Here is a 12,307-nt window from a genome sequence, read left to right on the forward strand (position 1 = left end):
CTGAAATATTTGCCCAAAAGCTAACGCTGTTCTCACAGTCTGAGTGTCCATGCCAGTATTAGTGTGTCTGGAAATGCCACAGGAGCAAAGGGTTTTAGGAGATTTTCAGCTCCATTCACCGTCTAGATGCATTTAGGCACTTCCCAACTTGAGCGGTGTCAAGTTTGTCCGTGAATTTGAGGAGACGTGTCGGTTCTTTCCTTGCTGGTAGTTTCAATCCAGGGTGGAGCCGTGGGGCAGTTGCAGCTTGTCTAGGAAGGTATTTGAACCAAACCTGTATCTAACATTGTCACCCAGCTTAATTTTTTTGGCAAGCATTACTGAAAAGCTGAGCAAATATGCAAACAGAAACCGTGAAGGGGAAGACTCTTAATCAGGCACAAATAAATATTACCAGTGGTGCAGAGGGAATAAAGAAAATTACTTTTTTGTGTATTTATTGATTTTTTGGGGGGGAGGGGGGGTTCATTGTCCCCCCTCCCCCCATCAAATTCCCCCTTTAACAGTACTTTAAAGAATATTACTTGGGGCTAGAGTCCTTGAATTATACAGTCATCATTTTGTCTGGGAGATTTACTATTTGTATTCCCATTGTGTTGCATTCAGTTGAAAAACATTACTTTTGTCAAAAGTCTTTTATTAGAGCACCATCCAGTTTGATTGAAGTTCGCCCTAGCTTTGCATAGATGCTGTATAGTTCAGGGAAATGATGCTTGCAGCCTAGACCGGGGCCATTTCTCCAGCTGGCATCACGCAAGGCTAGGAACTCACACATTCCTGTCTGCAGAGTATTAAACCCCAATAAGCAGCCGTGCAGTCACTCGCTGTGTTGGGAGACGTTTAGCAAACATCGAGGAGTCAGCAGGTGTCGGGGTAGAAGTCCAGATCCAGGCCGTAACTTTCTCCATGAGTTATTACTTAAGCAATAATGATCTCAGAGCAGTGTTTGTGCTGCTAGATTTGTTCCAGTTGACACTAGCATGAGGTCTGAGACTCCAACGGACCACAAGAAGCACCGATACTTCAGCTCAGTCTGGCCGTCAGAGTGGAAAAATTGTCCAGGACACTCTCTTAAAGAAATGGGGGGCGGGGGGGATATTTCTTTAGCTAGCTGAATGACATGCAACCCAATCAGATTCAACTGAGAATGTGATTTATTTGCAGAGCCTTAATGTAGCACAGTAGAAGTAATATCATTGCCCATCCATACCTGGCAATAGGAGCAATGCCTCCATTGGGCTCAGTGCTGACCAAGGAGTCATAAAGGCCACAAGGGGCCTTGAAGATGCTCCAGTCTTTCCTTGCACACAGCAAAAGCCAGTGACCCCAGGGATTTCTGCAGAAGCCAGTAATTTCTGCTTAAGTTATAGTGGCTTTTCCAAACCCATTCTAACCTTTTCCCATTCCGAATTTTTCAAATGGGGACATCCTACATTTTGAATTTTGAAGAACTTGGGCCAGAAGAGCTCTTGGGGAGAAGGAAATAAGTGACATTTGAATGCTTCTTATTTTTTAATTGCATCCTAACTTTGAAATACAAGAAGTTGTCAACCAGCCCTGCCCAGAACTAAGGGGTGAAGTCATTTTTGCAGAAAGGAGTCACCGGTGGATCTTTGTAAAAACCTTTATAATTGGTCATTATAGCAATTATCTGTTTAGTGCTGATATTCTCCTCTCTCTCTCTCTCCTATCTCTATGCTGTAGTCAAACTGGAGAGAAATTGGCTCTCTTTAAACTAGGTTTTCACTCCTTACTGCAGCTGACCATCCATACATTATGCTACTTAGGCAGCCACTAGCTTTCCTGTGTAGTTCAGAGCAGACAGATGGCCAGGATATATACATATATTTTCTATCCAGATGGTCCAACACTGCTCCATTTTGACATTATTTTGTTGTTGCTTTTAAATTGTAGGGTCCATCAGGTCCTCAGGGCCCAATTGGATATCCAGGACCACGTGGAGTCAAGGTAAGTAGATGGACAGGCAGAAATGCACACCCCAGCCCCGCTTTCTAACCCCATTTTTTTCCCTCCCTAAGCTAAATTTTGCGACTTGGGTTGGCGATATCTGAGGCCATCTTGGATTATACCAAGCTAAGCAGCAATCCTAAAATAATTTCACCTCCCTGCTCTTAACAAATCCTTAGGGACACTGGTTCTTTATCCAAATGGGCTTTACAGGATAGTGGTGTAGACTGGGTGGTGCTCCAGCAGTCAGGAGAAATCCCGCGACTCGAGCAAGTCGAAAGGCAACACTAGCAGTAAATATAATGTTGATCGTATGGAAGAAGTTTTATGCATGAGCCTAGGATCCCTTTTTAAATCCTTCTGGAGAAATCAGGGGTGATTTAGATGCTCCACCGATCATCCAAATGGTCTATTATTTGCTCACTATTTCTATTATTTGCTCACTTCCCCTGCCCCGATGTACGGATGTCGTCCTGTAGAAGCACTTTCTGTCTTCCTTGAATACTTGAGCTAGATGATTATTCCTGGCGAACATGGCACAGGTCCATCACAATAAGTTTCAATTTAAAACCAAAATAAATCCTAGCCTCCACAAGAGGATTTTAACAAGCCCTGACTGTTAATGAAACAAAGTAGTCCGTTATTAAAACAAAACGGAGTATTTCTTCTCCTCGAGGGGTAATCTGAGATCTTGTTATATGAAACTCAGTTCTCTCCACAGTCTAAAACTCATATCTCCTATTCTTTCAGTAAATTGAATTGTAGTTCTTCCACCTACTTTTGATACCTGCAATACATACACAGTAATAAGAAAGCAATGGTTATTTTTCCCCAGCCCGTTACAGTTAAAATGCTCCGTCAAGCTGTATTAACTCTGTCGCCGTTGCAGGCTGCTTCCCGCATGCTTCCCTTGAAACGGCAGGGACCCGTTTGGTGGTTGTAGGTACAGGATAAAGGGCAAAGGGGGCACTTAAAGCCCAGTGAAAAACCCATAACCTTTTGTCCCCTCTCCCATAGCAAGAAGTCACTTGCTTTTCCATCTCCAAAAATTAAACTCGATTTACTTTGCTCAAGCATGTTTTCATCTCATTTCTTTCAGCGCTGTAGATTGAGACTTAGCGATCCATTAGGGAATGGCTTGCTATTATGTTTACTGCAAAGTGGAGCTTTTCCACATTACGGTGATATAGAGAAAGTGTCATCCGCAAAATCCATCGTGTTTACCCAAAACGTCTTGCTTCCTACAAGCAGCGTTGAGTTAATTGAATAAGGCTCTGGTCCTTGGAGCAAAGAAAAGCCTTTCTCTCTGTCTGTCGAATTGCAGTTATAAATCAATGTTAGCTCTTGCCCATCTCGGCAGCATTTGGTCCTGCTTTTGTGAATTCTGCACAATTTTGTCTGCTTGGCCGTCGAAACGGGGGTGGAGGGAAAGGCCTGTAAAAGGTCTCGGGTAAATTGAAAACTGTTTTATTAAACAACCTTCTTTTGTTATTGGAAGACTTAAGTGACGCAGCGCAGCTCTGTCTAGTCCCCGAGGTGAAATTCGGGCCGGCTGCTCGAGAGGGGAGATCAGGGGCACGTCTTTCTATCCCTCGACCCAACCCAGGCAGAAAAGCTTTCAGTAAGGAGGCAGGGATCTCTTCAGTGAGACTCCTTGCTAGTTCTTCAGGCTTTGTGACCTTGCCTTTGGTACTTTCTCCGGCTATCGGCAGCAAGCACTATCGGAAAAGCACTGGGAAGGAGCCCCGCAGCATCCCCTTTGCCACCTCCCTGAGCCACGCAGCTGGGAGCTGCTGGGACGGTGCCTTTCATTTGGTCCCTGATGTGCAGCTTCTCATTTACCAGTGCACCTCAGGGTGGCATTTGCTTTGCAGCATCTTGAGGGCTCAGAGCAAAACTTGGAAGCCTCCAAAGCTTCTGGCTGCTAGAAACAGGCCCAGCAGGCTGGGATTTAAATCTCACCATCCTTTTGCATTGACTGCCTCTTGAGTGTCTCGAGGTGCCCATTGCTGGGTTTTCGGTTGTGGCCGGGTTGGTCTAAGGACATCGGCAGGTGAGGCTCTGAGCAGATGTGATATCTTTTATTAAACCAACTGAGTAGTTGGAAAAAAAGCTTTCGGGTGCAATCGCCCTTCTTCAGGCATAGGACTCCTTCCTTGGAGTCTCAGAGCAGCAGAGACTCCCTATGCCTGAAGAAGGGCGATTGCACCCGAAAGCTTACCGAGAACTTTTCCCCCAATTGCTCAGTTGATCTAATAAAAGATATCACATCTACTCAAAGAGCCTTGCCTCGAGATACACGTGGCATGATCCGCCCGCTGCAACTCAGTAAGGATGGCGGACCAAATTAAATCACTGCCACAATTGCAGCTGCATCTGGCCACACTTCCAGGCCACTTTCTTGTCCGGGGACATGTCCTTCTATGCCCGTAGGCCACCTACATATAAGAAACTTGAATCTAGCAGCTCTGAGTAACTAAGGGCTGTGTAGACAGGAAAATGTGAACTCAGTGCGGCGACTAGAACTGGAATTGATGCAGGCAAGACCCGCACACGACCCTGCTGACACATCTGGGACATTGTGCAGCATGTCACAAGCAAATGCAACATGGGAGTATTTTTAAGTGCCTCATTTATTTATTTTTTAAAGTGCATTCAGGGCAAGATCTTGGCCTTTGAGAGCCTGTGAGAACAACTGGCGCTAGGTGCATTCATGCACAGACAGAACTAGGCCGTGAGATTTCAATACGAGCTAGAAAATGCGCACACAAAATTCTCGCCGCGTGTTGTGTGCAAGGTCACGCGCTTTCCTCTGACATCTGGGCACCAGAGACAGGGTAAAGGATGTACTTGACTCTCTTGTGGTCTTGCTTCTGACATGCTTTCCTATTGGGCTTCTCTTTTCCTCCGCTTTCTCTCTCGGTTTTTTGGTTCGGTTTCCTCCCATCAGCTGATTTAAATAGCCGTAAATAAATAAAACCCAAAATATGGCAGGGGTAGAGATCCTGCTTCAGGGCATAATCTGCGTGATGGAGGTTAGGAAGACGTTTTCCCTAGGGTTACTTCATAGCCTACAGGATTATTTCTTTCCCCTACCTCCGAAGCAGTCACTGTCAGAGGCAGGATATTGGGCTGTATGGATCAGCACACTCATCCACTCGGCAATTTCCTAGGCTTTAATTTTTCAAGGAATTCATCCTACAGAGAAGCCCCATCCCCTGACCAGACTATCATTCATCTCATCTAGTACTGCTCTCCCACCTCCCCAGCTCTATTTATATTCCCCAACTCAGAAAACAGGGTGGTTAACCCATGTTACCGCCATTAATTAATGTGGCGCTGCATTAATATCGGGCTCTTATTCCTTTGCAGCGTGATTCCCCATCCCATCTTTAGCTTTATATTAGCTGCCTTCCCCCCCACCCCGTCCTGTCTCTCTCCTTTTATTTTTTCCTTTCTGATTCTGTCATGGATCTTAGTGTCAGCAGCTTTTCTATTAGACTTAATAGCTTGGGTAGTCAGTATAACATAATAGCAAACAAGGCAACAAGGCAGCTCCAGGGGAGGAGGTTAGTGCTAGATAATGCTTGACGGCATCTCTTGAATCCCAAGACGAATAATATCTCTTGGAAAATTGCATCCACTTTACCCTGTCCATTTGGCTCTAAGACTCTCCGCCACTGGAAGCTGATTAAGTAGCAGAGTGCTTACGAGTGTCACCATTCAGTGTCATTTCAGACAGAGGCAATCATAGGTTACAGGTTATGCTGCTTCGCATCCTACTTGCACTAAAGATTTATCTTCGTCTCAAAGCCTCCTGAGCGGTGCTCAGTTTATTATTCCATCAGACTAGAAACATCATACCATTTTGACCACAAGAGGGCACTTCCCAAACTGAGTCTCAACCCAGAACCAGCCTTTGGTCATTACTTCTTCCAGGAACAGGAGCATCAGGGACTGGCAATACACTCTGATAATAATAACCATCCATTCAAAGGATGCCACCTTCCCCTTTGCTGAGTGCACAGAGGTAAATGAGCAGTTTTAAAACGGTCCCAAACCTATTCAGAGTTAAACCAAACAGGGCAGCTGCAATCCTGATGGAAGTCCGGCAGACTCAGCTCCTCATCCGGTGCATCTCCAGCGGGGTATATGGAGTTTGAGCCGTTCAGACCAGCTATGGAGCTGGCCCTGGAAAAAGAATCGCTGCAGTTTGTTCACCAGTCCTGTGGTGAACATGAATTCCCCAGGGTGAAATTCTGGCCCTATTAATGCAAATGAGAGGTTTGCCATAGGTAGTACCCATTACACCTTAACCTATGGCCGCGTCCACACAAGCAGTAGTGTGCCTTTGCGTCAGCACACATAGTAGCAGCACATCACTACTCTGTCCCGCAGCGTGTGCCCCTTCCCGTGCGCTTTGCAGCAGGACGGGTTGTCCCACCGCTCCATGTGCTGCGGGGTGGGGAGGGCTGGCTAGGGCATGAGGTGGTATGGTGCTGTGGCTTACGCTGCTTTTTCCCCAGGTATTTTTTTTAACTACTGGGAAATCCCGGTAGCAAATTTTGCCCTGGCGCTGCAAATTAGCATGCTGATTAACGTGCGACTCGTGCAGTTTGGGGCCCTGCAAAGAGGCTTGCAGTGCCACAAACCACACATGCCTGCACATCTGGCTCCTGCCTATGTGTGTGTGTGCCCTGCAGTGTTGAGATGCCCTAGCTACCCCAAGGAGTCAAGCTGTAGCCTCAGAGAGTGCCAGATGGGCTGATGAGCCTGCCAGGAGCTGTAGGCAGCCATAGCTAGACTGCCGCTGGTACCTGAGCTAGCACGGGCATCTACACAAAGCCGCAGTCTGGGACATTCGCTTCCATCACTGATGCACACTGGAGGGGAGGGTCGTGATGAGAGAAGCCAGGAATTTGCAGCCTTTGCTTGTTCTGCACCATTAGCTGGTGGTTACAGCATAAGAAAATACTTTCTATACTGCCTGGGAGCACAGTTGCTGGGTTTTTGGGTTGTAGTTGTGTTGGACAAAGGACATAGGCAGGCATGGTTCTTTGGATAGATGCGATATCTTTTATGTCACCAACTGAGTAGTTGGAAAAAGGTTCTTTGCAAGCTTGCGGGTGCAGTCGCCCTTCTTCAGGCGTAGGGAGTCTGCTGTTCAGAGAGCACAGTTGGCTTTCAAAGATATTTGTGGAAGTTGCCCATTTTTAAAGATTTTTTTTTGGAAAGCATTTGGAGAAGCAAACTTCCAGTCTCAAGGATCCCCTCGGGAAAACTGATTCCAGTGGTTATGTTCATGTAATTGGGGTGGGGGGGTGGGGGGTGGACAGACATCATATGTCTCTTCTGTCCAATCGAGTCGCTTTAAATGTTGAGTAGCAAGTGAGCTAGAGGCCAAAAATGATTCGATAATTAAATTCAAATGACCCCTGCATGTAGGAAAATCACACGGAAAACTTGCTGACAGTGTAAAAGGCACAATTTCCTGCTCTTCATGATTCATCCCGTTCTAGCCACCTGGCTCAGTTCAATCCACCTTGTGCAGGTGTGGTCTTGTGACATGTCTCTGTGTTTTTCTCAGGGGGCAGATGGCGTTCGTGGATTGAAGGGTACCAAGGGCGAGAAGGTGAGTTCCCCCACTCTTCTAATAGAAAGCTGTTTTTTTCACCAGCGCCTTTTTCCTAGTGCAGTTTTGCAGACTGTTTGCCCAACAGAGGATGTGATCATTTGAGACACGAATGTATGACTTTTTCTGCTGGTGAATGGAACTGAGTCAGCAGCCCTTAAGACCGGTATCCTCTAATTCACAGTGCGGCCACAGCCGGGACATCCTCCCGAATGCCTGGCCGGTGTCTCAGCTGGGAATAATGATTTCTCCCGGGTCTACACAGGCTTCGGTTTGGCTTCTGAGCCTGATGCTTTAAATAGCTTTACGAGGAGAGGTGTCTAGTTTTCTGCTAGGTTCTTACACTGATAACTAAAACACAGCATGGCCTAATTAATAGCAAACAAAAATCAATTTACCTTTCGACACAAGTTTCTCAATGCCGGGAGCCAGCTTCTAGTTTTGGCTCTCCAGGCTAAATTCCACTGCGGTAAATGCAGCGTTTTGGTGACTTCGGGCTGTGTCGCCGCAGTCAGAATCTGGCCTGTGGGACAGAGTATGGACTAAAGTACCCAGAGCAGCTTGTGAGAGCTGAGTTGTTCAGGAACTTGTCAATTAAATGATACACAATCCAAAATGCGTGTGTGTGTGCGTATTATATGCACAATCTAAATGCATTTTGGGGGTGTATATACATATCTATATCTACATAGATAGATAGATAGATATCTGTGGATACAGATAGATAGATAGATAGATAGATAGATAGATATCTGTGGATACAGATAGATAGATAGATAGATATCTGTGGATACAGATAGATAGATAGATAGATAGATATCTGTGGATACAGATAGATAGATAGATAGATAGATATCTGTGGTTACAGTCAGACCGACAGATAACTGTGGATATATATATATAGAGAGAGAGAGAGATCTGTGGATATAGATATAGTTAGATATCTATCTCCACAGATACCTACCTAGGTATCTATCTATATCTATCTCCACAGATATCTATCTAGAGATCTAACTATGTCTATATTTATAGATCTCTATCTAGATAGATATCTATAGCTATAGAGATAGGTGTCTAGATAGATATCTATCTAGATCCATAGAATTTCACTCAGCAGTGTATATATAAATATGTTTTGGGGATATTTCAGCTATGCTCTTGCCCAAATGATAAGCAGGAGACAGTTAAAGGTCTCACCTAGTGCCCAGTCTACATATCCACATATCCCATTTTTAATACCTGATACCATGCCAGCAGCAGGGTGGGCAGTGCTAGCTGCAGAGGCCTTCCAAAATCCAGAGGTGCTTTTGGTTCCTATGTCTGCATTTTAGCCCAGGATTGGGTTGCTTTACAAATGGATACATTTATTGATCTGAGCTCTGCAGTTAAGCTTTCTTGGTTTAAAGAAATATTACCACTGTCCTTGAAGTTTCAGAGAAGAATGGTGTAAAATCATCTTAGTAAAAATAAACCCAGTTATACGTCAAAATAATTTGTTGGCAGTACTTGTAAATTGCCAGTATTTACACCGGCTAACGTGACGGTCCCGACTCGCAGCGATTGTGCGGTAGGAAAATTCATCCTTGTAATTCCACCGGGATTGTATTTGTCTCTTGCAAAGGTAGCATCCAGGCATGCGACCTGGAGCAGTGAAACGTTCACTTCGTTGCACAGATGCTTTATTCTTGTTGCTTTTGAAGGCTTCTCAGTTGAGCATTCATCTGTTTTTCTCCTTCCATTATTCAGGGTGAAGATGGCTTCCCTGGCTTCAAAGGAGACATGGGAATCAAGGGAGACCGGGTGAGCATTTGGTGATGTGTGGCCAGGTGGTTGGGTCCTTCCTTTTCAATGCCCAACACTGGGATGCAATGAAGATGGTTCTTTAGGCACATTAGGATTCAGAGAGGAGATATCCCGTAGCAGCCAAGTGAAGGGCAGACCTGAGAAGGAAGGTGCAGGGATTTGCAAGTCCTCCACAAGCGTTGCAATCATGATGCTCAGTCCCTATGCAATGAACACAGTAGGCCTCTTATCACAACTTTCAGCACCAGTGAGGTTTGTCCATTTGGGGCTCGCTTTGTAAGTGCACGGTGGGCTCTGTCTCAGGGAAAGGATGCCAAGATGCCTCAAAAGTCATTACCCATGCCTGTCCCAGGAAGGGTTGGTAGACACATCCTCCAGCTCCACTTGAACTAACTCAAGAGTTAGATCTGCTCCATGGGGACTGCCTCATGGGACTGCTGTTTCCTTCTGCCACGTTTTGTCGGTACAGGTATCCCAGAGCTCCAGCCCCCGTGGACTCCAATGGGTTATTTATCCTCAACCTCTCCAGTCCCGTACTGCAAGGACAATAAAAACTTAGTAACACAGGGCGCATGCTTGTGCTCCTGGGAATCCAGCGTTGAGCTGTATCTGGTACAGCTATTTCCATTTGCTAATCCTGATGTGCTTCCATCCCATCAGTACAAGTGTAATGCTACAAGGCTTTAATACAAGCAGGAGCAGGGCAATTAAAACCACCAAGGGTGCAGTTTCTTATTGCACTCATGTCTTTAGCAGCACAGCACACTGACTGCTATCTGCAGCTTTTAAAAGCCTCTGTACAAGTGGAGGCCTGGGAAAACGAAATGGTGCTGGATGCAGGCAGCAGCTGCAGCGCACACCTGGATGGGATTGGCTTGTTGGGAAGTGGGCTAGTCAGCTGGGTCGTCGTCTTTATGGAGAGCCGTGTTTTCCCTGTAACTTTCTGAACTGTAAAGCTGCTGTTAGTTTGGTGTTTCATTAATGGGCATTAGGGTATAAAAACCGAAGTCGGTACATCTCTGTAGACTAGAGAACGGTAATTTGTCACATGGTTAAAACAAAGAGCAGCTCCTTGCTTAATGGCTTGCAGAAAGACAAATCAAAGTCTGTTTCTCCCAGTGTTTAAAGACCCTGTTGCGTTGTACCAAGGTCCGCACTCTGTGCATCATTTCCAAGCTGACCTCTTGAAAGCTTTGCCAACCCTGCCGTCTTTTCTAAGATGAAATTCACATTGTTGGAAATCAGGATGAAAGGTTTGCATCGCAGGAAGATAGCTCGTACGTCCTTGGCAAACACAGACGCGCAGAAGCCATTCTAGCAAACCCCCAGCCCTTGCTTCCCACTGACAAGGTCTTTTGCTTTTATTTTATAATAATAAACATACTGAGCTCCTCGAGGATGAGGGGCTGCTTGAATATCTGGCAGATAAATCGGATGCCTTCTCGGTTACTTTTGAATGAAACAGCAGGCAGCCTGTTTTCGCTGGGAGCCTCTGTAGTAACCCTACTTGGCAAGACAGTGATTTCACTGTTTTGTGGTTTGAAGTTTGTATTTATTAGAAATACTCAAACTAATAGCTTAGCCAGTCCCATCTCTATTGGCTTTTCTAACAGTTTTCAAGGCTGAGACTTTTGTTCCGGTCTTTTATTCTGCAATTTTTACGCCTGGCCCTGAATTAAAACACCTCCCCGGGTTCTCATGCACGTAAACCCATGATTTAGGGACCAAGAGGCAGAAACAGGGGTCCACAGTGATCAGAGCTAATGAAAGCTTTTTCATTGGAGGGGTGCTGGAGGTAGGCAGGATAATTGGGGTGTAGGAAAAGAGTGCTGTGCTTGGAAATAATAGCCAGGCTACATGAACAAAAGCCTCGTGGCCTCTCTAATAGCAGTCTATAATTTCCTCAATAACAGTCTCACCTGAGAAGTTACTGGGTAAAGGTCTAACTTCTCCATGAGCCTTTTTTTAGCAAAGCCAAGGTGAACCAGAGTTTTCCTTTGTGTATGTACTACTGCCAGCCTCAGGGGTATTTGCACTGGGGGTCAACGATGGGCACGAGATGGCATGAGGTGCTGCCTTCACTGATGTCTTTCTCTTGAATGACAGGGTGAAATCGGTCCTCCTGGACCAAGGGGTGAGGATGGCCCTGAAGGTCCTAAAGGTCGTTCTGGTCCTAATGGAGATCCAGGTCCACTTGGCCCTTCTGGAGAAAAGGTACGTGTCTTAAGTTGAGATTGTCCTTCTGATGGGTCAGCAAAGCAGACGAGGGGCAAAACCAACCCTGTTCTGGAATATGTTGTATCAACCATTTTCCCCCGGATAAGCTCTGGTGGGCGAGGAAGGGTAGATGACAGCGGGATTCATGAGTTGGGGATGGAAGAGGCTACTTTTAGAAAAGATCATTTGTGGGAAAAGTCTTGATTTGTTCAAAGGCTTGGGGAGGCACTGGCGGACCAACCTAGAGTGGCTTTCTACGTACAGAAGAGACTGCTGCGCTGCTCTGTGTTGGCCTGGGCACATTCAGATATTGCCCTGTCCGGGCTCCGGTGCCTGATGAGCAGAGCCAGAGTTTTTGAGGGTGTTTTGTCAAAAAAATCTCATTTAACAGAAAGCAAAAGTTGATGCGGAAAAGTTGGTTTTGACAGAAACGTTCAGGTTGCGGTTGAAAATCCCCAAACTGGAAATATTTGGGGTTGGAGTTGGATTTCTTTATGAAGACCCAGTCTTCATGTTGTTGAATGCTCATGTGATGAATGTTCCCTGACTAGCAGATTTGGTGAGGACAGAGCCATTTCCTTATGGGAGTCCAATACTCGGCTCACACCAAAGAAGGGGTTTGGTGGCAATATCTCTTTCGGATCCTCAGCTGCACTTCACGCATGATCTGCTCAGGTCCTTTCCGAC

At 45.8% G+C, this 12,307-nt stretch overlaps 1 protein-coding gene across 1 annotated transcript in view; it reads left to right on the forward strand.

Moving 5' to 3' along the window:
* The window catches only part of COL5A1 (collagen type V alpha 1 chain), a 232,973-nt gene that overhangs the window by 161,385 nt on the left and 59,281 nt on the right, over positions 1 to 12,307 (forward strand). Inside the window, 4 exon segments of the mRNA XM_014522254.2 lie at positions 1,915 to 1,968; positions 7,556 to 7,600; positions 9,347 to 9,400; positions 11,510 to 11,617. Coding sequence (XP_014377740.1) covers positions 1,915 to 1,968; positions 7,556 to 7,600; positions 9,347 to 9,400; positions 11,510 to 11,617 — 261 coding nt within the window.

Source organism: Alligator sinensis, unplaced genomic scaffold (assembly GCF_000455745.1).
Source record: "Alligator sinensis unplaced genomic scaffold, ASM45574v1 scaffold611_1, whole genome shotgun sequence".
Classification (NCBI taxonomy): Eukaryota; Metazoa; Chordata; order Crocodylia; family Alligatoridae; genus Alligator; species Alligator sinensis.